The sequence below is a fragment of the Carcharhinus amblyrhynchos genome, chromosome 19 (assembly GCF_965287045.1).
Source record: "Carcharhinus amblyrhynchos chromosome 19, sCarAmb.v2.hapA, whole genome shotgun sequence".
Taxonomy (NCBI): domain Eukaryota; kingdom Metazoa; phylum Chordata; class Chondrichthyes; order Carcharhiniformes; family Carcharhinidae; genus Carcharhinus; species Carcharhinus amblyrhynchos.
Window position 1 is genome coordinate 7,676,328 of NC_137342.1, and position 24,416 is coordinate 7,700,743.

At 45.4% G+C, this 24,416-nt stretch overlaps 1 protein-coding gene across 1 annotated transcript in view; it reads left to right on the forward strand.

Moving 5' to 3' along the window:
* Nucleotides 1-23,125, forward strand: part of LOC145355588 (ATP-binding cassette sub-family C member 9-like) — a 197,995-nt gene extending 174,870 nt beyond the window's left edge. Inside the window, exons 24-29 of the mRNA XM_080207837.1 lie at nucleotides 2,358-2,436; nucleotides 2,795-2,903; nucleotides 6,074-6,177; nucleotides 8,175-8,308; nucleotides 9,374-9,436; nucleotides 19,075-23,125. Of these exons, the coding sequence (XP_080063963.1) occupies nucleotides 2,358-2,436; nucleotides 2,795-2,903; nucleotides 6,074-6,177; nucleotides 8,175-8,308; nucleotides 9,374-9,436; nucleotides 19,075-19,212 (627 nt within the window). The 3' untranslated portion in view covers nucleotides 19,213-23,125. The remainder of the gene's footprint in view (nucleotides 1-2,357; nucleotides 2,437-2,794; nucleotides 2,904-6,073; nucleotides 6,178-8,174; nucleotides 8,309-9,373; nucleotides 9,437-19,074) is intronic.
* The last annotated feature ends 1,291 nt before the right edge of the window (nucleotides 23,126-24,416 follow it).

The following is a 24,416-nucleotide window of genomic DNA, read 5'->3' on the forward strand; positions in this document are numbered from 1 at the left end:
GTGGGTGACCAGACTTCCCCACTCAGCCCCCCTCCCCTCAGACTCTTACTCAGCTCTTGTCAGCCCCTTCAGGTCATGCACCATGGCAGTGCCAACTGTGTACTGCCCCCTGGCGCTGACATGCTGGCCTGGCACATTGGGCCCAGGGAGAGGGTTGCGAAAGGGGCACGAGAGATTGGGGGACAAATGAGGAGATCGCTGAAGGCCGGAGAGTTGGGGAAATGAGGGAAGAGGAACTCTGGGACCTCAAGAAAATGGTGAGGGGAGAAGATTGTGGTTGGACCTTTGGAGGACATAGTTGGGGGGAGGTGATGCTAGGAGAAGATCCACAAAGGATATTGTGAAGCCATTAGATTGAATGGGGGATGGGTTTAGTCCAGTCACTGGCTGTGTTAACAGGTTTACTTGCAGAGCAGAGATGAGGGTGGGGGAGAGTGGGTGGGTGCAGAATAGAGGCAGGGAAACTCTACTGTTCCTCTCGGGCCACAAGCAATGCTAGAAAAATACCTCCTTGTTCCATGCACCAGTCTTCACATCCCTTAAGCTGCAAAAGTTTCTCTGAGAATATAGAAAGTGATCGCAGCACAGTGGTTAGCACTGCAGCCTCACAGCGCCAAGGACCTGGGTTCAATTCCAGCCTCAGGTTCAGCCTCCTGTGTGGAGTTTACGCATTCTCCCCGTGTCTGCATGGGTTTCTTCAGGGTGCTCCGGTTTCCTATCACAGTCCAAAGTTGTGCAGGTTAGCTTTGATTGGCTAAGCCAAATTTTCCCGTAGTATCAGAAGGATTAGCAAGGTAAATACGTGGGGTTACGGGGATAGGGATTGGATAGGATTGCTGTCAGTGCAGACTCGATGGGCCAAATGGCCTCCTCCTGCACTGTAAGGTTCCTAATTCTAGCCTCAGATCACTGTCTGTGCGGAGTCTGCATGTTCTCTTCATGTCTGCGTGGGTTTCCTCCGGGTGCTCCGATTTCCTCCCACAGTCCAAAAATGTGCGGGTTGGGTTAATTAGCCATGCTAAATTGACCCTTAGTGTCAGGGGATTAGCAGGTTATGGAAATAGTTTTATGCGGAATTGCTGGTGCAGGCTCGATGGGCTGAACAGCCTCCTTCTGCACTGTAGGGATTCTATGATTCTACAAGGGACATTAAAATTGGTAAAGAGCTTTTTAAGATGTGCGACTTCGAAGAGCAACCCAGCTCCTGGCAATGAATGAATCGAGTCCTGTTTCATTAAACTGGAAGCTGGCAAATTCAAAGTGAGTCCGGTACTTTTCTTTTTTTACTCTTTTACTTCTCATCTGGCTCAAACCAACCAACCTCGCGGTGTTAAAAATCACCCCTCCCTTCCCCCATCTCCAGTGACTGCTCCAGTGGAAGGAAAGGAGAAAGGTCTGTGTTGTGTTATTCATGGCCTCAGAACATTCCAAAGAGCTTAAAACCAGTGAAGTTATTTTTTGAAATGTACCATTCATGCGCTATTGTGACCAAAACAAACGTATCATGACCTTGAATCGGTGCTTAGCAAGTTATTAGCAAGACAGAAGAATAAATTTTGGTCAGTATCATGCTAGTAATATGATACCGTTTTTTTGCACGGTTCTTATTATTTAATATTAGTCTATAAATAATCCAGAACACTGTAGTGAGGAAGCCATGCCATGTGAGTTAAGAGTCGTCAGAAATTGGTGTTCAATGTTTGCTTAACCCCTATCGTTAGCCTTGGTGAAAGGACAGCCCAACGTCAATCTCCCGACGGGTTGTAACAATTGCTATATTTTTATATTAACCTAAACCCATCACTGAAATGTGGAACTGGGCATTTAACAGGATCTTTTTAATGATGAGGGTTATGGTCTTGCAATGGAACTCAACCTCACTGGCTCCAAGAGAAGACAAATGGAAACTCTGATAGCTCATCTTGGCATATAGTCAATTGTTGTTTGAGAGCCTTAGAAAAGAGAATTTTGAATTTACCTTTTTCCCCCATTTTTTTAAATAAAGTTTATTTGTTTAGAGTCACAACAGGGTTTACATTAATGCTGCAAGGAAGTTACTGTGAAAAGCCCTTAGATGCCACACTCTGGCACCTGTTCGGGTACACGGAGGGAGAATTTAGCATGGCACCTAACCAGCATGTCTTTAAACTGTGGGAGGGAACCAGAGCATGCAGAGAAAACCCACGCAGACTCCACACAGATAGTCAGCCAAGGCCAGAATTGAACCTGGATCCCTGGCACTGCGAGACAGTGGTACTGTGCCACTGTGCCGCCCATGTTTGTGTGATAGTAATATTTTATTTTTGGTTAATGACATGAACAAACAACGACCAGTTTCTGCTGTATTCTTTTTCCAGGTTGGGATATGCGGGCGCACTGGCAGTGGAAAATCTTCCCTGTCTCTGGCGTTTTTCAGAATGGTGGATATATTTGAAGGTCAGTCTTGTCATATATCAGGCGGCCTGTCAATAAAATGTACAGAAAGCATTACACATTTCACCACTGGAAGAAAACAGGACAATGTCTCAGGCATTGATTTACAGCTTACTTTTCACAGTTGCTTGCTTATTTTAATTTCTGGTTAAGCAATTTCTTCTCGTCGCTGGCTGGCCACAGTTTAAGTTCCCAACTGAAGGGCGTAAGGAATTCATCAGTCCATAAGCGTGATTTATCTGAAAGGAAAGAGGGGAGTGGCTTGAGTAACAGTGTATTTGGGAAGGAGACAGCACTATTTGTGAAGAACATGTAGCCTATTGTACCTTTTTGCTTACAATGTTTTACATTTGGACAACAGGCAAGATTGTCATTGACGGAATTGACATCTGCAAGCTCCCACTCCATACACTTCGCTCCAGACTTTCCATCATTTTGCAAGATCCTGTGCTTTTTAGTGGATCCATTCGGTAAGCAAGCACTTAGAGCTCTGCAACCATTAGCGTTCTTTGCCTTGTCTTGGACAGCAGCCCAGATGATGCCGTAAGTAGTAACGGCGCGTCTACATGACTGCAATTTGTTCAATTGAACGTTGTGTTGACGTTGAGCACGGAATCTCATTGTGACGAAAGCCTGGGAGTGCTGAATGTCCAAGGAGAAAGTGGGAAAGCTGCCTGTGGAACTGAGTGTACTTTTAATTCCTTGACTGTTCCCTAGTGTTTCACAAGGCTACAATCTTCCCGCCTAATGTAAATAAACTTTGCCGCTGCAGTCTTTCTATCACAGATCTTAAAATCTCTGTCACCCTGACTATACTCTCCAGTCACGGCTATGAATTAAGCACAAGTCTAAGCGCTGATGGAGATTTGCCAGTGGAAATGAAGTCATGTTCTCACTGGTACAAACTCAGCGAAAGAAAAACAAAACTTCAGTCTTCTGGAAACTTCTTGAACTATTACTAGTTGATATGGGTGTTCCCAGTCTTTCAGTCAAAAGCTGATCAAATAATCTTGAGTGGAATAGGGATTGGATGGCTGTATGATTCCAAAAATGAGCTATGTTAAAGTTACTGCAGTCAGCTGCTCTGGCTGGTGCAGTGGTTAGCACTGCTGCTTCACAGTGCCAGGGACCCCGGTTCGATTCCTGGCTTGACTGTCTGTGTGGAGTCTGCGCATTCTCCCCGTATCTGCGTGGGGTTCTTCCGGGTGCTCCGGATTCTTCCCACAGTCCAAAAGATGTGTGCGTTAGGTGCATGCTGAACAATCATGCCGATTGACAGGAGAAATCATGTGACTGGGTGGGGTTAGGCTTACTCTAAGAAATCAAGTCAGTTGCTGCTGGAATTGTTAGAGGGAAGTGCCTCTCTTTCACTCTTTGGATTTGGAGACTGGCATCAGCCACAAAATAAATCTATTTCTCTGGAGGCTGCTCAAGGGGAGTCAGAAGACAGATGTCATTCTGCATCCATGTTTGTTTTTGTGATTCTGAAGAAGGGAATATGTCTATGGGGATATTGCTTACATTGGAACTACAGAGATAATGAGCTGTTACATAAGAACATAAGAAATAGGAGCAGGAGTAGGCCATCTAGCCCCTCGAGCCTGCCCCGCTATTCAATAAGATCATGGCTGATCTGTCGTGGCTCAGTTCCACATTCCCGCCCTCTCCCCATAACCCTTAATCCCCTTGCCTATCAAAAACCTATCAACCCGCGTCTTAAAAATATTGAGCGAGGCAGCCTCCACCAATGGGCAGAGAATTCCAGAGATTCACCACCCTTTGAGTGAAGAAGTTCCTCCTCAACTCCATTCTAAACCGCCCCCCCTTTGCCCTGAGGCTGTGCCCTCTAGTCCTACTATCCTTTCTGAGCGGGAAGAGCCTCTCCACCTCTATCCTATCCATCCCATTCAACATCTTATACGTCTCAATGAGATCTCCCCTCATTCTTCTAAACTCTAACGAGTACAAGCCTAGTTTATTCAGCCTCTCCTCATAGCTCAACCCCCTCAACTCCGGAATCAGCCTAGTGAACCTCCCCTGCACTCCCTCCAAGGCCAAAATATCCTTGTGTAAGTGCGGCGACCAAAACTGCACACAGTTACGAATTATATCTTGTCATGTTTAAGTACTTCGATTGGTAAAAGTTATGCTAATTCTTTTTGTTATATTTTAACTGAAGTAAACAAATAAAGTTCATTTTACTAAAAGCTTCCTAGTGGGTCAGTCGGATTACAGCTGGGGTGAAACATCCTATCGTCACACTAATGCCAAAATCAAAAAAGTTGGGGTCCAGGCTAACTTCCTAATATACCTTGGACTTCCTGATCTGTTACCTAATAACTTCCTGCCACATGTTCCATGGCAATGGAGGCAACCCCATCATTAGGATCTTCTGGTATAGCCGCTGTCAATGGGGTTTTCAGTTTAATGCACCTCTTTGCCACCGGGAAACCCACGGTGGGGGATCGCCCTTGGCGGGGGACCAGAAGATTCTGTGGGCAAAGATCTGGGTACTGGGACCTCTGCTATTTGTGATATATATAAATGATTTGGAAGAAGGTGTAACTGGTGTTATCAGCAAGTTTGCGGATGACACGAAGATGGCTGGACTTGCAGATAGCGATGAACATTGTCGGACAATATAGCAGGATATAGATAGGCTGGAAAATTGGGTGGAGAAATGGCAGATGGAATTTAATCCAGATAAATGCGAAGTGATGCATTTTGGAAGAACTAATGTAGGGGGGAGTTATACAATAACTCAATAACTCAGTTATACAATAACTCAGAACCATCAAGAGTATAGAAACACAGAGGGATATGGGTGTGCAAGTCCACAAAACCTTGAAGGCGGCAGCACAGTTGGAGAAGGTGGTGAAGAAGGCATATGGCATGCTTGCCTTTATAGGACGGGGTATAGAGTATAAAAGCTGGAGTCTGATGTTGCAGCTGTATAGAACGCTGGTTAGGCCACATTTGGAGTACTGCGTCCAGTTCTGGTCGCCGCACTACCAGAAGGATGTGGAGGCTTTAGAGAGAGTGCAGAGGAGGTTTACCAGGATGTTGCCTGGTATGGAGGGTCTTAGCTATGAGGAGAGATTGAGTAAACTGGGGTTGTTCTCTCTGGAAAGACAGAGAATGAGCGGAGACCTAATAGAGGTGTATAAAATTACAAAGGGTATAGACAGGGTGAACAGTGGGAAGCTTTTTCCCAGGTCAGAGGTGACGATCACGAGGGGTCACAGGCTCAAGGTGAGAGGGGAGAGGTATAACTCCGATATCAGAGGAATGTTTTTTACGCAGGGGGTGCTGGGGGCCTGGAGTGCACTGCCAAGTAGGGTGGTGGAGGCAGACACGCTGGGATCATTTAAGACTTACCTGGATAGTCACATGAGCGGAGTGGGAAAGGAGGGATACAAACGAATGGCCTAGTTGGACCAATGAACGGCACAGGCTTGGAGGGCTGAAGGGCCTGTTTCCTGTGCTGTACTGTTCTTTGTTGTTGTTCTTTGGTGTCAAGAGCTGGACTGCGGTACTGAGAATCTCCCCTTACCATGCGCATAAAATGAAATGATCTAAAAAAAAAACTTCAAATATGATTACAGTGACATTTTTCAACCTTTTCTCTTGTTGCTTCCAGCTTTAACTTGGACCCCGAATGCAAGTGCACTGATGACCGACTCTGGGAGGCTTTAGAAATAGCTCAGCTAAAGAATATGGTCAAAACGCTGCCAGGAGGATTAAGTACGTCCACGCAACTCCATAAAACTCTTTGTAAGGTGTCGGAATTCAAAATGTCATGGATGAGGTCTGATATTCTGATGCTGATTCTCACAGTACGGACTCTTGGCATTGTTCGTTCAGTCTCTCATAAACCACTCCTCCTAACCTCCAACCGAGAGGAAAGTTCACTGAACAATCTCTCTCCATTAAACAGCACATTTTTATACGTGTAACTAAAGGTGACCCCCAAAAATATCTTCACAAAGCAGGCTTTTGCTTTACTTTCCTATTATTTTCATTGCATATAAACGCGCTCGGTTGGAACAGTAGATTTTAAGTTTAAATTTATATAATAGTCTTACATTAACACTGCAATGAAGTTACTATGAAAATTCCCTTGTCACCACACTCTGGGCATCTGTTCAGGTACACTGGGGGAGAATTTAGCATGGCCAGTGCACCTACCCAGCACATCTTTGGACTGCGAGAGGAAACCAGAGCACGTGGAGGAACCCATGCAGACACGGGGAGAATGTGCAAACTCCACACAAACAGTGACCCAAGCCGGATATTATTAATCAACTCTGAATTTTTGCAGCGTTTCAGCAACATTGATCTACTTTTAAGTCATAAAATCTATAGAATTCCTACGGTATGGAAGGAGGCCATTCAGCCCATTGAGTCTGTACCAAAACATCATCCCACCCAGGCCCTATTCCCTACTCCCACACATTTACCTGCTAATCCCCCTGACATTGAGGGACAATTTAGCACGGCCAATCAACCTAACCTGCACATCTTTGGACTGTGGGAGGAAACCAGAGCAATCGGAGGAAACCCACGCAGACACGGGGAGAATGTGCCAACTCCACACAGACAGTGACCCAAGGCCAGAAATCGAACCCAGGTCTCTGGTGCTGTGAGGCAGGAGTGCTAACCACTGTGCTGCTGGCTGTCGAGGCAACAGATTGTCCCTTCACTGACTTGGGTGATTAGTTTTAACTCTTTGCTATCTTGGAGCAGAGGTTTAATTGTCGAAGATACGAAACAGTAATAAGAATGATATTTTTCTGAGGATTTTTAGCAAATGGTGTTTCTCCTTTTTCCTCGATCACTTTCACCTTCCTTCATAGCAAAAGGTTAAAATGAATAACACGTTTATTATGTCGTAATGATTAAGTACTTACACAATAATCATTATTTTCATTCATGCAGGAAAAGTTAAGGTCTGTTAGCAACAACCACACCACGTTACATTTGTATAGCGCCTTTCGTTCAGTGGGATGCTCAGCAAGTAAGAGGTCTCACAACACCAAGTTAAAGTCCAACTTGATAGTATCAAACTATCCAATTTGATAGTAAACAGCGTGAAGGAACAGCATGTTCCAAAAGCTTGTGGAGTTTACTATCGAATAGAAGGAACAGCATGTTCTGAAAGCTTGTGGAGTTTACTATCAAATAAACCTGTTGGATTTTAACCTGGTGTTGCGAGACTTCTTAATGTGATTACCCCAGTCCAACGCCGGCATCTCCACATCATGTTCACCAAGCCTGTGCATTAGGGACAGCTGGGATGGTAAATTTTAATAGGATTTTCAAGGCAGAGACCTGTGGAGAGGGAAGGAGCTCCAGATGCAAGGTAGAAAAAAAAACAATTGAGGATCAAGTTCTTCACAAGCATTGTCTGACAGCACAAGAACTGCCCCTGGTTTGGAGGTAGTTGCTGGTGTCACACTCTGTGCTGAATTTTCCCCACGCAATGTCACTGCAATGCAATTCTTCCAGTGCCCTGGTCAATCCAACTGTGCATTTATCTCACTCTGTGCTTGCCTGACGTATTTGTCCCCACGCACAGTGACTACACTTCGATGGTAATTCATTTTGGACTTCTAGAACTCATTGTTGATCTGCTGTATAGATATAAGCTCTTCCTTCATGTGAGAACACCAGTAAATTATCAATAGCAGCCAAGGAAAGGCCATATAGAATATGAATGTGTAAATGTTCTTTTTTTGCAGATGCCATGGTAACTGAAGGTGGAGAGAACTTCAGCGTTGGACAGAGGCAGCTCTTCAGTCTGGCCAGAGCTTTTGTACGGAAGAGCAGCATTCTGATCATGGATGAAGCAACAGCTTCCATTGACATGGCGACAGTAAGTTAGGATAGACCAACATTTTACTGACACGCAACATAACTTCTGCATGAGATCTCAGAAGTCTGCAAATTGTATATTTTTTTTTGTTTTCCACCTATTTCAAAAGAGAAGGAAGATGTAGGAGAGTGCAATTGTTTAAATCACTCCACTTTTTTCTTAGGCTTGACTCTTTTAAATGTTGTATTGCGCCTATCAATGTAACATTCCTGTGCAACCTGCAAAGAAAGGTGTGGGTGGGTGCACAGCTCCAAACCAATGTAAGAGCTGCCCTGCACCTGGAAACCACACCAAGGATTGGATCGCCTACACTGTGGAAATCACCAACAGCAAGTTTTACCGGCAACATAAGAACATAAGAAATAGGAGCAGGAGTAGGCCATGTATCCCTTCGAGCCTGCCCCACCATTCAATAAGATCGTGGCTGATCTGAAGTGGATCAGTTCCACTTTCCTGCTTTCTCCCCATAATCCTTAATTCCCTTGTCTGTCAAAAACCTATCTACCCGTGACTTAAATATATTTAGCGAGGTAGCCTCCACCACTTCAACGGGCAGAGAATTCCAGAGATTCACCACCCTCTGAGTGAAGAAGTTCCTCCTCAACTCCGTTCTAAACCCCCCCCCTGTTATTTTGAGGCTGTGCCCTCTAGTCCTGCTATCCTTTCTAAGCGGGAAGAATCTCTCTACCTCTACCCTATCTAGCCCCTTCATTATCTTACGTGTCTCTATAAGATCCCCCCTCAGCCTTCAATGAGTACAGACCCAGTCTATTCAATCTCTCCTCATAGGCTAACCCCCTCATCTCCGGTATCAGCCTAGTGAACCTTCTCTGCACTCCATCCAAGGCCAGTATATCCACTGGCTGCGATCTGTTTTTGCCTTCTGCACTCCAGATCCATTCCTGGGTTTGAACAGCCTAACAAGTCCCGACTCATGTGTCCCTTTGCCACCAGAAGTTTGATGTCTCTTCATATGTAAAAGAAAACCTACTGTGCAGTTGTCTAGTTAGATTAAGTTGTGGCCGTTCTCAGCTAATTCTTTGTAACTCTGTTCTTTTATTCCAGGAGAGCATTTTGCAGAAGGTAGTAATGACTGCCTTTGCTAATTGTACCGTGGTGACAATCGCAGTAAGTACAAGTGATGAAGCTGAGAAATAACGCTATCGTATTCCACTTGCAATCTGCATTTGTGCCTTTCTCATTTATGAAAGACTGACGGCACAGTGGTTAGCTCTGCTGCCTCAGCGCCAGGGGCCCAGGTTCAATTCCAGCCTTGGGTCACTGCCTGCGTGGAGTCTGCACGTTCTCCCGGTGTCTGCATGGGTTTCCTCCCACAGTCCAAAGGTGTGCGGGTTTGGTTGATTGGCCATGCTAAGTTGCCCCTTAGAGCCAGGGGGACTAGCAGGGTAAATATGAGAGGCTACCAGAATAGGGCCTGGGTGGGATTGTGGACAGTGCAGACTTGATGGGCCAAATGGCCTCCTTGTGCACGGTAGGGATTCTATGACTGTTGTTATGTTTTGAATATTTTTGGATGCTTGATGCAATGTAACACATTGCTTTGTCTTTTTCACTTCTTACATTATTTTATTTAAAGGCGATCTATATTGAAATAATGACATACCAGATAATGATCCAGGATTATCACAGCATACTCTTTTCTTGCTTAACCATCCAGAGTAGAATTCTGATGCTGGGTATTAACTGTGAACTGTTTGACTCGCATGGTGTTCCTGCATTTTTACTGTAATTGAACAAATGAAAATTAAATCGGAGGGAGCGTTCCGTGGCGAGCATCAGTGACATAACGAGTAAGATCTTCTGCCTCTTCCCGCTGGTGGGATTTTCTATTTCTGCTGCAAGCAACCCCTCCCCTCCCCTGCTCCCATCCCCTTCCATGTGGGGTTTTCCCAGGGGGCTGGAAATATTGGCAAGGCCAGCAAATCCTGCCGGCAGCCAACGGCTAGCTAACTGCACAGCCAGAAAGCATGTCACAGTAAGAAGTCTCACAACACCCAGGTTAGAGTCCAACCAGTTTATTTGTCAGTAATCTCACAAGCTCAGAACAAGCGTTGTGAGACTTCTTACTGTGTTTACCCCAGTCCAACGCAGGCATCTCTACATCAGAAAGCATGCCATCCAGGGGGAGGAGGTGGTTGGGGGTGGGATCCTGTCTGTCTGCCATCACAGCACACCAGGATTACAATTCCCGTCCTCGGCTCCATCCCCGTCAGGAATTCCTAACCTTGAAAACGGAAGGATTTGCCACCTGTCCTCCGAGCGCAGGAAGCTCTGCAACCAACACCAGCGCAAATCAAAACCACCCTCGACTCTGGCAGCTAAATCAGAGAAGATCGCAATGGGGTAGATTCTGACTGTACAGGGGTATAACCTGGGGCAACAGTGAGTCGCCAGCCCATTTTCCATCTCTCCCATTGGGCGGCATGGTAGCACAGTGGTTAGCACTGCTGCTTCACAGCTCCAGGGTCCTAGGTCCGATTCCTAGCTCGGGTTCACTGTCTGTGTGGAGTTTGCATATTCTCCTCGTGTCTGCGTGGGTTTCCTCCGTTCTCCCCTCTCAGTCGAAAGATGTGTGGGTTAGGTTGATTTGGCTATGCTAAATTGACCGTAGATGCATAATAGGTTAGAGAGGATTAGTGGGTAAAATATGTACGGATTGGGGGTAGGGCCTGGGTGGGATTGTGGTCGATGCAGACTCGATGGGCCAAAGGGCCTCTTTCTGAACTGTGGAGTTCTGTGAAGCTTCGGGAGAGGTTTAAGACAGTTTGCTGATCCACTGTCATCCATTTTACCCTATCACACAAATGTCAAGATAAGAACATAAGAAATAGGAGCAGGAGTAGGCCATCTAGCCCTTCGAGCCTGCCCCGCCATTCAATAAGATCATGGCTGATCTGTCGCTGCTCAGTTCCGCTTTCTCCCCATAACCCTTAATCCCCTCTCTTATCAAAAACCCATCAACCTGCGTCTTAAAAATATTTAGCGAGGCAGCCTCCACCACTTCAACGGGCAGAGAATTCCAGAGATTCACCACCCTTTGAGTGAAGAAGTTCCTCCTCAACTCCGTTCTAAACCGCGCCCCCTTTATATTGAGGCTGTGCCCCCTAGTCCTACTGTCTTCTTTGAGCGGGAAGAGTCTCTCCACCTCTATCCTATCCATCCCATTCATCATCTTATACGTCTCAATGAGATCTCCCCTCATTCTTCTAAACTCTAACGAGTACAAGCCCAGTTTATTCAGCCTCTCCTCATAGCTCAACCCCCTCAACTCCGGTATCAGCCTAGTAAACCTCCTCTGCACTCCCTCCAAGGCCAAAATATCTTTGCGCAGGTGCGGCGCCCAAAACTGCACACAGTACTCCAGCTGCGGCCTCACCAATGCCCTATACAGCCGCAGCAAGACCTCCCTACTTTTATATTCAATCCCCCTCGCTATGAAGGCCAGCATCCCATTTGCCTTCCTGACCACCTGCTGCACCTGCAAGCTGGGTTTTTGTGACTCATGCACAAGGACCCCGAAGTCCCTCTGCACCGTCGCCTGCTGCAGTTTTTCGCCCCGTAAGTAATAGTCCTTCCTACCATTCTTCCTACCAAAGTGGACCACCTCACACTTGCCAACATTAAATTCCATTTGCCATTTCCTGGCCCATTCGCCCAGCCTATCTAGATCCTTCTGCAGACTCTCCACACCCTCTGCACAATTTGCCGTTCCCCCAATCTTGGTGTAATCAGCAAATTTCGACACCCTACACTCGGTTCCCTCCTCCAGATCATCTATATAAATGGTAAAAAGCTGAGGCCCCAGCACCGACCCCTGGGGCACTCCACTAGTCACCATCCGCCAATCCGAATAGCACCCGTTGACCCCCACTCTCTGCCTCCTATTTGACAACCAATCCTCTATCCACGCTAACACCCTACCCCCAACTCCATGTCCCTCGACCTTCTGCAATAACCTCTTGTGAGGTACTTCTACCTTAGATCTACCTTAGTGAGATCTACCTTAGTGAGAGAAAAAGAACACAAAATCAATCAGTGGTGTAATTAAGGAAGTGTAAACATTGTCTGTCAATTCTATGGGGGTCAGCAGAATAGAAGCAGACTTGTTATAGCCCAGAATCCAGCAGAAAACTGTGCACCCTCTCAACGTGGTAGCCACAATTAAGTCGTGGGTTGGATTCGCTCAGTCCTCTGAGCTGTGACTCCCCCACCCCCCACCACCTCCCCAGAGCAGATGGTTTCCTTTGACTTTTCATCACTGATTTTTCATTTGTGTTTATTGCCACTTTAAAGTTTCTGGCCATCTTATTGTTCCATTCGCACGATTACTCGGCTCTCTTCCCTCTCCGCCATTCACTTTTTGTTTTCTCTCTCTGCTATTTCTCCTTCCAGCATCGTGAGACTTCCATTCTGGACACAGACCTAGTGTTAGTCTTTTGCGAGGGCACTTTAGTGGAGTGTGCTGCTTCCTCCAAACGGCTCCCCCAGGAGGAGAGCATCTTTGCCTCTCTGGTGAAGTCCAGCAGGTAGAGGAGTTCAGTGCACTCTATTGGCGCAGGGTCCAGCTCTTGGGTTGGCAGACTTGGTGGATACTGGCAGTGGTCGCCACGGCAATTCTGAGCTTCTTGCATTGCCTTCCTGTTGAAATCTTCACGTGAACACGCAAGCTTACTCCAGTACCAAAGCTGACGGGCTGTCATTGCGTGGCTTTTGTACTTTTGAAATCTGAGCGGCTTCTGGCGTTCAAGATCTTGGTTAATCATTTGCAGAAAGAAAATGTGCTTTGACTTTAATTCGCTCACCTGATCATGAAGAAGTGAGGTGTCAATGCCTAAAGTCCTTGAATATTATTTCAGATCATTACTGTCATTGAAAGACAGTATTCACATTTGGTATTTGAAAATGGAGATATTAATTATTGATTGCATTAATTACAGCCCTTAATAAATCAGCTTCCATCTTCATTAAATGTCCGCGTGGCAAGGTAAATAGAAGCTGGTCACAGGCACAATCGGTGCAGATTGGGGATGTTATTGACTCCTCCATTAGTCTGCTCTTCACTTCATAAGATCGTCAGCTCTTCAACTGTTAAATGTTTCAGCCGTGCTTGCTGATTGTACAATGCAATTTTTGTGAGCCAACACTCTTTAACTAATCAAGCTGCTTTCACGTGGCAGAGCCCACCTTCACAAGTGTCTTCTCCCCCAGAACGTACAGGGGTGTATTTTTCCTCTGGGTGCTAAGTGCAATAAGAAAATAGACTTCAGCAGTCAAGTAAACGGGTGGCACAGAGGTTAGCACTGCTGCCCCACAACATCAGGGACCCGGGTTCAATTTTGACCTGTGTGGAGCCTGCACGTTCTCCCCATGTCTGTGTGGGTTTCCTCCAGTTTCTTGCCCTTTACTGTCCAAAAATGTGAAGGGTTAGGCGGAACAGCCATGGTGAATGCGCGGGATTACGGAGATAGGACAGGGGAGAAGGACTGGGTAAGGTACTCTCAGAGAGTCAGTGCAGACTCAGTGGGCCAAATAGCCCATGGAGATATTAATTATTGATTACATTAATTACAGCCCTTAATAAATCAGCTTCCATCTTCATTAAATGTCCGCGTTGCAAGGTAAATAGGGATTCTGTGATTCAATGAAAAGAGGTAGCAAGTGGAAATGGACTAAAATGTTTCCTGCACTGCTCTGTCAACTTCGAAAGTGTGAAAGACTGCAAAGGTTTTGACCAGAATTACATTATGCAACCCTCACATGGAGGAAATGAAAATTGAGTTCTGAACTCCTAATCAGAATGAAGATTCACTACTTCAAGAAGACCTTGCAATTAGAAAAATAATTTTTTGCAAATTCAGGTAGTCCTGACCCAGTCCAATCCCTGGAGGCAGCTCGAGTTTAATATGGGGTGGGATTCTCCCAAAAAAATTCGAAGTGTCAGATTCGCGTAAGAACTGGAGTAAATCACGCTGTTTTTTTGAGCAGAAGTTTCAAAATGAATCTCCCACACTCTGTGCTCTGCAGAGTGCGCTAGCGTGAATACCATTAAAAATAAGGGGGCTGGAGAGGCCAGCAGCATAGTGCTGAGTGATCCACTGCGCGTGTGCTGATCAGTCAGCACTGAGGTCGGCGTGTGTACAGTAACCCCGCACTGCCGGACTCCTGATCACTCGCCAACACAGCAATCCCCCCATTGGCCATACGACCCCCTCTTTCCCCCCCCCCACCTCCGTGACATGTCAGGGCTAATCCCACCCCCACCCCCCCCACCCCTCCACCATCAACATTGATAGCCCTGATCTCCCCAACACGCACACCCCCTCTCCCCCCGTCTCCAGCAGACCGACCACCTCCCGCCCCCCCCACCCCGAGGGCCAGTCCTGATCACTGCCCTCCCTCCCTTGGTCACCATCGAGTGCTGAGTGGTAGCGGGACCCCACTCCCCCCCCCCCCCACCGATTTACCCCCTCCCAGAGGCCCCACCCCCATTAGGCCTTGTCCGATGCCTGGTGGGCAATGCCAAAGTTCCCCCTTGGACATTGCCACTTTGCCCCTTGGGCAGTGCTAGTGGGCGAGGCGGGCAGTGCCCAGGGAACACCCTGCTTTACCCACGAGCTCCCCCTCAATCCTGCAGGGGGAGCTATTGTAAACCCCGCTGGAGTGAACCATTCTTGGCTGGTGAGGGGCGGGGGGGGGTTGGATTGAGGGGTGACTCTACCAAGGCTGGAGACTTCAGTCCCGGGCCTGCCAATGACATTAAAATAGTCGTTTAAACAATCTATTCAGCTCCACGCCGATTTCTGGAGTGGAGCTGACGGCAGCAGAAATCCAGAGGCCGTGGTGTCCCCGCAGGGAGCTCACAAACATCCTCTGCAGCAGGCTCTGGGCCCCCTCTGCAGCAGGCTCTGGGCCCCCTCTGCAGCAGGCTCTGGGCCCCCTCTGCAGCAGGCTCTGGGCCCGCTGCGCTGCTAAAGTACATTCAGCTAAAGCAGTGCAGCAGGCTGGAAGAATCACCCCTTCTGTTAGCTGCTCTTACCAGATCCCGTTGCTACACCTGGCCTCAACAGGACTCGCCTCTCACTGACATCCCAGCTGCTGTTGGAAAGCAGCCGTGTTCAGTATGGAGAAGATGCACCCACCTGGGTAATGGATTGATTGGTTTTTTTTTCCTCTATAAACAAAATAAGTTTAAAAACCCATTCACCAATGAGCAAATTACAGCTGACAATTAAGGATCAACAAACAATCTCTATCATTTGGTCTCTAACACGGACTTTGTAACTGCTTCCAATCCCATTAAGGTCCGAAGGCAGTACACAGCTTGATAGATGAAGTATTGACCAGTTAATGCAGTTACATGCCAATTTTAAGAACATAAGAAATAGGAGCAGGAGTAGGCCATCTAGCCCTTCGAGCCTGCCCCGCCATTCAATAAGATCATGGCTGATCTGTCGTGGCTCAGTTCCACTTTCCCGCTTTCTCCCCATAACCCTTAATTCCCTTGTCTATCAGAAACCTATCTACCCGTGACTTAAATATACCCAGTGACGTAGCCTCCACCACTTCAACAGGCAGAGAATTCCAGAGATTCACCACTCTGAGTGAAGAAGTTCCTCCTGAACTCCGATCTAAACTGCCCCCCCCCCCCCCCAGTTATTTTGAGGCTGTGCCCTCTAGTCCTGCTGTCCTTTCTAAGTGGGAAGAATCTCTCTACCTCTACCCTATCCATCCCTTTCATTATCTTATACGTCTCTATAAGATCCCCCCTCATCCTTCTAAACTCCAACAAGTACAGACCCAGTCTATTCAGTCTCTCCTCATAGGCTAACCCCCTCATCTCTGGTATCCAGTAATTTTGATGCATGGTCAGTGTAATGTCACAACATTACAGGCAAATGTTGAGAAAGGGTGGCATGGTGACACAGTGGTTAGCACTGCTGCTTCACAGCTCCAGGGACCTGGGTTCGATTCCCAGCTCGGGTCACTGTGTGTGTGGAGTTTGCACATTCTCCCTGTGTCTGCGTGGGTTTCTTCCGGGTGCTCTGGTTTCCTCCCAGAGTCCAAAGATGTGCAGGTTGGGTTGATTGGCCATGCTAAAATTGCCCTTTAGTGTCCTGAGATGTGTAGGTTAGAGGGATTAGCGGGTAAACGTGTAGGGATATGGGGGTCGGGCCTGGATGGGATTGTGGTCGGTGCAGACCCGATGGGCCAAATGGCCTCTTTCTTGCACTGTAGGGTTTCTATGATTCTAGGTGGCCTAGTGGTTTTGATGAGTTGTAACTAGAATAATAATCACATCACAGCAAACTGTGAAACTGCATCCAATAAAACTGGCTCTGTGTGGCTAAGAACATAAGAACTAGGAGCAGAAGTAGGCCCCTCAAACCTGCTTTGCCAGTCAATAAGATCATGGCTGATCTTAATGGCTAAACTGGAAGTGGAAACTAAAGACAAAAGCTGCTGGATTATTTTTAAAGAACCCCACTGTTCACTAAGATTAGGGCAAAGGATTCTACCTGAACTAGCCACATGTGGTTCCAGTCCCACGCTAAGTGGTTGACCCTAAACTCTCTCAGGGATGTACAATAAATGCTGTGATGCTAAAGTTGGACAAAATAAATTTTAAAAACCCCTTCAATGAGCAATGGGCTGTACTGTAGGGTTTCTATGATTTCTGAATCTAGCTTACGTAATATCGGGAGAGCTCACTGTTCCAACTGGCAGCCGTTAAGTATAGCCAGGGGCAAATTAAATTTTCTTTTCAGCAAGTGATCAAGTCTAAAGCACCAGGTTTTCTAGTTGACACCGTATGGGGTAAATGTGGCCTGCAGCTAAATGTAGATCTTGAGAAATCACAGAGACTTCCATTAATACTTAAGGTCTGAATATGGAGGCAGCATCCTGTGCGTATCTGACAAGGGAGCCCTGCTTCTCAATACCAACAAGGAAAGTAAAGCTTTGATGGCTTAGCATTTTGTTACTTCTTTTTACGTTTGTGTATATGGGCCAAGTTTTACTGCACTCGCCTGGTGTGAAACTAACCAACGTAAAAATAATTGCACCAAACAGGGAGAATTTTGCCAATGCTGCTCCTGGCTCCGAGCCTCACGCTGAGGCAATGCTTTATCAGCAAATTGCAATCACACTTCCCTTAAATTTTCCACTGGCGATGGGTAGGGAACATGCCCCGTGGATTCCCCAGTTTCCGTTCCCGCTGAGTAAGGTTCCCAGCCAGAAGAGCACATTGAGAAAGTTGACCCTTGCATTGCCATGAGGCAGATTTTCCGCGTGACTTGGAAGCGTTTCGGGCACTTTTCGGCTTCTCTGTTTACAAGCGGCACAGTGGTTAGCGCTGCTGCCTCTCAGTGCCAGGGACCCGGGTTCGATTCCTGGCTTAGGCCACTATCTGTGTGGAGTCTGCACGTTCTCCCTGTGTCTGCGTGGGTTTCCTCCACATGCTCCGGTTTCCCCTCTCAGTCCAAAGATGTGTGGGTTAGGTGGATTGGCCATGCTCAATTGCCCCTTAATGTCAGGGGGATTAGCTAGGGCAAATTCATGGGGTTGTGGGGAATAGGTCCTGGGTGGGATTGTGATCAGTGCAGACTCGATGGGCTGAACGATCTCTTTCTGCACTGTATGATTCTATGAAGTGTTAATGCGGGCTTTATAAATTTAACTTTTTTTGACAAGATTTCTAAATCTGTGATTGTTGTGAACTATAGAAACTCGAGCTGCGTTTTTCCATAAACTCACTTGGTTGGACAATCCAGGCATTTTCCACCACCTTATTTTAAGTCTTTCAATGCACTTAAGCCCAAGGTATGTAGGGTTGAAGCACAGGTCCACTTGAACTGCAGAACAAGGTTGATGGGCTGAATGACCTTGTTTTCGAAATGAGTAAGGGACCTGAAACTGGCGATGCATTTTGAAAACATTGGTGCAGAACAAGGGGGAGTAACGATGGCAAAACTGTCGGTGTTCACTCTCATTTTACCGAGACTGAGACTGACAGCAACTTCTGAAGTCTGCACGTGCACAATTAAAAGTGGAAATCGCAAAGTTGCTGTCAGTGATCCTACGCTTCACCGTAAGGTGCACTCTTGAAGTACCTGCAGACTGCAATGAAGTAGAAATCACTGAACTGATGAAAACTTGCCCTTTTTACACTATGCGTCTCACTTTAAAAATGCTTTGAAAAGGTTATACCTTGTTGAATGTAGCGTAACTGAATTTTTTTTAGCCATGTGCTAACTTCATAATTACTACTTCACTGAAAATCTAATTTTATATTTGCGGAATGTAAAATTTCTCCAACATGATTTTAAAAAAATCTTTTCAATTCATATATTTTTTGAAAATTGTCTCTAATATTTCTGCGCCCTCCTTAATCCCATGAGTTTTTAAATTTTGCCCTTTATGTAATTTTAATTGAAAGTGAAATATTCGGTGCGTTCTACTTCTCGTTTTGCTGTTTGTGAGAATACTTCAATCCGATTGGCTGCTTGCCGTGCTTCATGACATCACTGCTGCTGGGCCACTGTGGGTCTGCTTTACCTGGTGCCAGATTCAAACCGGCATTGGGAAAATGGAAACTCGCACATCGGAGATTGCTAAATGTTTGTGGGCAGCTTCTGTTCGAGGGCAGCAGCGAGTGCTGTCTCTGCGGCCGACTGTCGAGTTATGAGCAGTTTTGCCGTTTTGAGCTACGTCCTAAACTGTTGCTCGTTCCTTTTCTCTTCCTACAGCACCGCGTACACACCATCCTAACGGCAGATATGGTTATCGTGATGAAACGGGGGAACATTCTCGAGTATGATAAACCTGAAAGTCTCCTGGCACATGAGGGTGGTGTCTTTGCGTCTTTTGTTAAGGCTGATATGTGAATCTTCCAGAGCTCTCCCTCTGCAACCACGGTTCTTTTAAAAAAAAATATATATATATGTATGTAAAATTTACAACGGTCTTCCTTAAAACAGAACATATTTTTATTCACTGTCCGTAAAAGCAAAGTCACTGCTGTCTCACTTTCACCACATTCTCTGTAGCATGTCGCACCTCACCTGATGGTCAGTCCTTTCATTCTTGAGCCTACACAAGTAGTAACCTTTTAAACAAGTGACCTTTCACAATGTAAATGAACTACAGGACACAAAGTGTTATTGCAGGGAAATAACCACTATTGATGAACTAATAGATTTATTTAAACTTTTCAGAAGGGCGTATGCTTTGAAATGGTTAGAAAATGTTTCAGCTTGACATCAGAATGGCTTTTATATTTCCACTGTGCCAACATTGCTGAGGTTAGTGCAAGTTTGAATTTGTGCCTTGGTGCCTATTGTGGTCCACATTGTTTCAGATACTCGTTTATTCAGTTAAAATAGATAAAGTTGCTGAAGTTTTGGAAAGACTTGAACGGTGCCGACTTGTATTAAAAGGGGGAAATTGTATATGTTTGCATAGGTCCAGAAACCAAAAATATCACATTCAATCTAGCTGCAGCGTAGGATAATGAAACCAGACTCAATCCTGATCAAATAAATACATTGGACACAAGTTCAGAAGAATACCTCTTGGCAGCCCCCATTCTATCCTTGGTTTAAGAAATATAAAAGAAGTGGGGAAGGAAGAAATGTTATTCCAGATAGATTCCCAACAGTGCAGAGGGAGGCCATTTGGCCCATTGAGTCTGCACCAAGCCTGCGAAAGAGCATGGTACCTACCCCCAGCCCTCTCCTGTAACGCTGTGCATTTACCATAGCTAATACACAGCATCCTAACCAACATACCATTGGATACTAAGGGGCAATTTAGCATGACTCGCTGTCTATGCAGAGTCTGCACATTCTCCCCGTGCCTGCGTGGGTTTCCTCCGGGTGCACTGGTTTCCTCCCATAGTCCGAAAGACATGCTGGTTAAGTGCATTGGCCATGCTAAATTCTCCATCGGTGTACCCGAACAGGCGGTGGAGCGTGGTGACTAAGGGATTTTCACAATAGCTTCATTGCAGTGTTAAGGCAAGTCTACATGTGACACTAATGAATAAACTTAAACAATCCACCTAACTTGTGCATCTTTTGGTGGGAGGAATCTGGAGCACCTGGTGGAAACCCTTGCAGACATGGGGAGAATGTGTAAACTCCACAGACAGTGACCCAAGGTCCCTGGTGCTGTGAGGCAGCAGTGCCAACCGCTGTGCCGTCCCCTTCATACATACCCTTCATCATCCACTTTGCAGCATTTGGAAACGACCATTCCATTTGAAATCTAGTGGGATTATGTGCCATTAAATAGGTGGTGTAGCAGTGCATTGTTAGAAAGAGTTTCAAGGTTTTATTAAGCGTATAAAATGACAATTTAAGTTGCAGTATTTCAGGAGCTGCATTGGATTGCAGGTAATGAGGTAATTACATCGCAAGTTCAAATCCCTATGCACCAACAAACTCAATAAGTTCTGCAACTGCAAATTGTGGAGCATTGCTGGGATATCTGATATCCCAAATCTCAAAAATATATCTTTTGGAGTTCTCTCGAGACATTGTGCACATTAACAGAAGTGAGGCAAGCAAGTCATTGTGATTGTCACACAACAAGCAAGGTGTAGTTCCATAACTCACTAAGATCAGCCCCCATCTTTAACATCTGTTTCCCACGAAGGAGGCCATTTGGCCCATCGAGTCTGCACCAACAACAATCCCACCCACGTGCTCACTAATTTACCCTGACGCTAAGGGGCTATTTAACATGGCCAGTCAACCTGCACATTCTTGGAGTGCGGGAGGAAACCAGAGCACCCAGGGAAAACCCACGCAGACAGAGGGAGAATGTCAAACTCCACACAGAGAGTGGTCCTCCAAGGGGCAAGTATCGCCTTGGGCTGCCACCTACGCAACCCTCGTGGATTTACTCATTGATACAATTTAAGGGTGGGCTGCACAAGTAGTTTCCAGAGCACTACCTGCTCCCCTAAGATATCATCCCGCCATCACCCTCAATTTGTTCTCAAGCATATCAAATAACAAGTTTCTTTCCAGTAGCTTTTTTGGAGCTCTAAAATCTGCTGTTTTATTAGACCATACGTACACATGCACATCTAAGCAAAGACACACCCAGGCATACCCTGTCTACATACATGTGCGTGCACACACATATATGTACACACACACACACGCAGAGAAGAAAGAAGACAAAGGAATCACCAGACAAATCACCTGATGGTGAATTAGATGGCAATGCATCCCACCCTCATCACGGGGATGGTCAATATTTTTACCCATTGAGGAGACGTGCAGCTTTAGCGCAGTTGCCAACCACTGCAATATCTCACAGAAGCAAAATGCCATGTTTGGTAGACATCTGCAAAACATAAAACTCAGCAGGATGGCAGCATCCGCGAGAGGGAAAACATAGCTAACATTTCAGAGCGATGTTTTCATCAGAACAACTGCTTAGTCCATCGATATTGTCCTGATGTTCACCAGCAGCAAGTGCCTGATATTCATCTCGAATCCCATCGCCTGCTGATTCATTCCACACATTTACTTACTTTTTTTTCCCCCTCACCCAATCTCAACTTCACTACCTCAGCTGTTCAGACCCCTCATTTCAGAGTTTGCAAACCTCATTTAGATCCTTGATATTGCTAGTGTTCTCACACTTCCAAGACATTCACAGCATGCACGCTTCTAATAACTGAAGCCTGCTTTTGGCAAGTGCAGGTTCTGGAATGGTGAAAGACAGAAGTGTAGGATCAATTTTGTAGGAACAAAATTGAAAGGTTCCCCAAGGCCACATTTCTGAGTGTTTGCTAATATTTGTAAGCCAATCTGTGGAAAACTATTTTGAATTACTGTTGCAAATTACAAAATCAATGGCATTGAAGCATTAGGCTTAAAGTAATAGGTTAGACAGGACAATGACATTAAAATAAGACTTGTAGTTGAGAGGTTACTGTAAATTGAATCACAAACTATGCATATCCTCACTGACGCATTTAGATTTACTGCACACAATATATATACCAGTAATAACTTACATGTTCCAACCAAATATTGAATTTCAATAGTTAAGACCCTGAACTCTATACTCTATGGCCATTCTTTTGAACTGCGACCTTGCTCTGTGCAAATTAGTTGCTGCATTTATCGAAAAACAAGGATGGCTATTTTTGTTTGCCAAAAGTGAGCTGAAAATTGTTTGGAGACCCCCTAAGAACCAAATCAGGTGTTACATAAGTGCAAGTTCTTTCTCGTTTGCATCAGAGCCTCCCTCCTTCTACACTTACCTGGCTTCCTAGCACACAATTGGAAAATACTTTCTCAATGTTTATTAAAATAAGATGTGTCCTGGTCTTAAAAAAATTATTTAAATTAAATATTTAACCATGCATAGGATGCCTTCCTTATTATCGAAAATCAAGAAGTTTCACTAGATTATTATTTAATGCAAGGCAGCATCAGTTGTTAATTATCCTGTAGAGTATCTTTGCAGGAACCCATTATACGCATTCTTAAAACCCGATACATCTGCTACGTAAAACTAGCTAACTTGTTCCTTTAATAAACACTGACAAACTTCATGTTTTAACTGTTTTCATTTTGAAAATTGATAAACATATAAAGAAAACCAAATCGGTGCATCTCAAGATAAGTGTGGGGGAGGGGGGGGGGCGGCAGTTTAGATTGGAGTTGAGGAGGAACTACTTCACTCAAAGGGTGGTGAATCTCTGGAATTCTCTGCCTGTTGAAGTGGTGGAGGATACCTCGCTAAATATATTTAAGTCACGGGTAGATAGGTTTCTGATAGGGGAATTAAGGGTTATGGGGAGAAAGCGGAAAAGTGGAACTGATCCACTTCAGATCAGCCATGATCTTATTGAATGGCGGGGCAGGCTCGAAGGGCTAGATGGCCTACTCCTGCTCCTATTTCTTATGTTAGTGGGAGTTCTGAAGTGCAGAATGATCTGTATTTGGTAAGAAAGATATCTTGTACAGCTTGATTGAAGTTATCTTGGCAAGATTTGTATCCCTTTTAACTTGGTTGAATTGGTATGACAGGGTGAGCGTGTGTTGTGGCAGTAATACTGATAATGTTTCCATTAATTGCAAAGGGGACATCATGATGTACACTCAACCAATCCATCGCCATAATGAAGTAGCATTGACCGTTTTAATATGGCACAACACTAGCCACGTTTGCATTACTGTAAATATATAGCTCAAGATTCTGTGTTAATTTTGAATACAGTGCACCAAAATGTATGCCACAGCCACTTTTACATTTTCTATTCAATAAAGTGCAAACTTTGCTTAACTTTGCTGTGTGGTCTGTTTAACTAAAATGATTAATACTTGGGCAAAAGGTTTCTGGCCAAAGAGTTGTATGCTTTTCAAATTATTATCTGTATAATTACAGACTAAAAGATGCAAGAGGCTTGATTTGGATTGGGCTGATAATCACAATTATGCATGGACTGATTAGGGACAGTCTGCATGGCTTTGTAGGTGGAAAATCATGTCTCACAAATTTAATTGAGTTGTTTGAAGGGGTAACCAGGAAGGTAGATGAAGGCAATGCAGTTGATGTTATCTACATGGACTTTAGCAAGGCCTTTGACAAGATACTGCATGGGAGGTTGTTACATAAGGTTAAATCTCACGGGATGCAGAGTGAGGTATCTAAATGGATACAAAATTGGCTTCTTGACAGAAACTAGAGGGTGGTTGTAGAGAGCTGTTTTTCAAACTGGAGGCCTCTGACCAGCGGTGTGCCTCAGGGATCAGTGCTGGGTCCACTGTTATTTGTCATTTATATTAATGATTTGGATGAGAATATAGGAGGTATTGCCAAGCTTGGTGGCATAGTGGACAGTGAAGGAAATTATCTCCGATTGCAACAGGATCTTGATCAGTTGGGCCAGTGGGCTGACGAATGGCAGATGGAGTTTAATTTAGACAAATGTGAGGTGATGCATTTTGGTAGATTGAACCAGGGCAGGACTTACTCAGTTAACGGTAGGGCGTTGGGGAGAGTTACAGAACAAAGCGATTTAGAGGTACATGTTCATAGCTCCTTGAAAGTGGAGTCACAG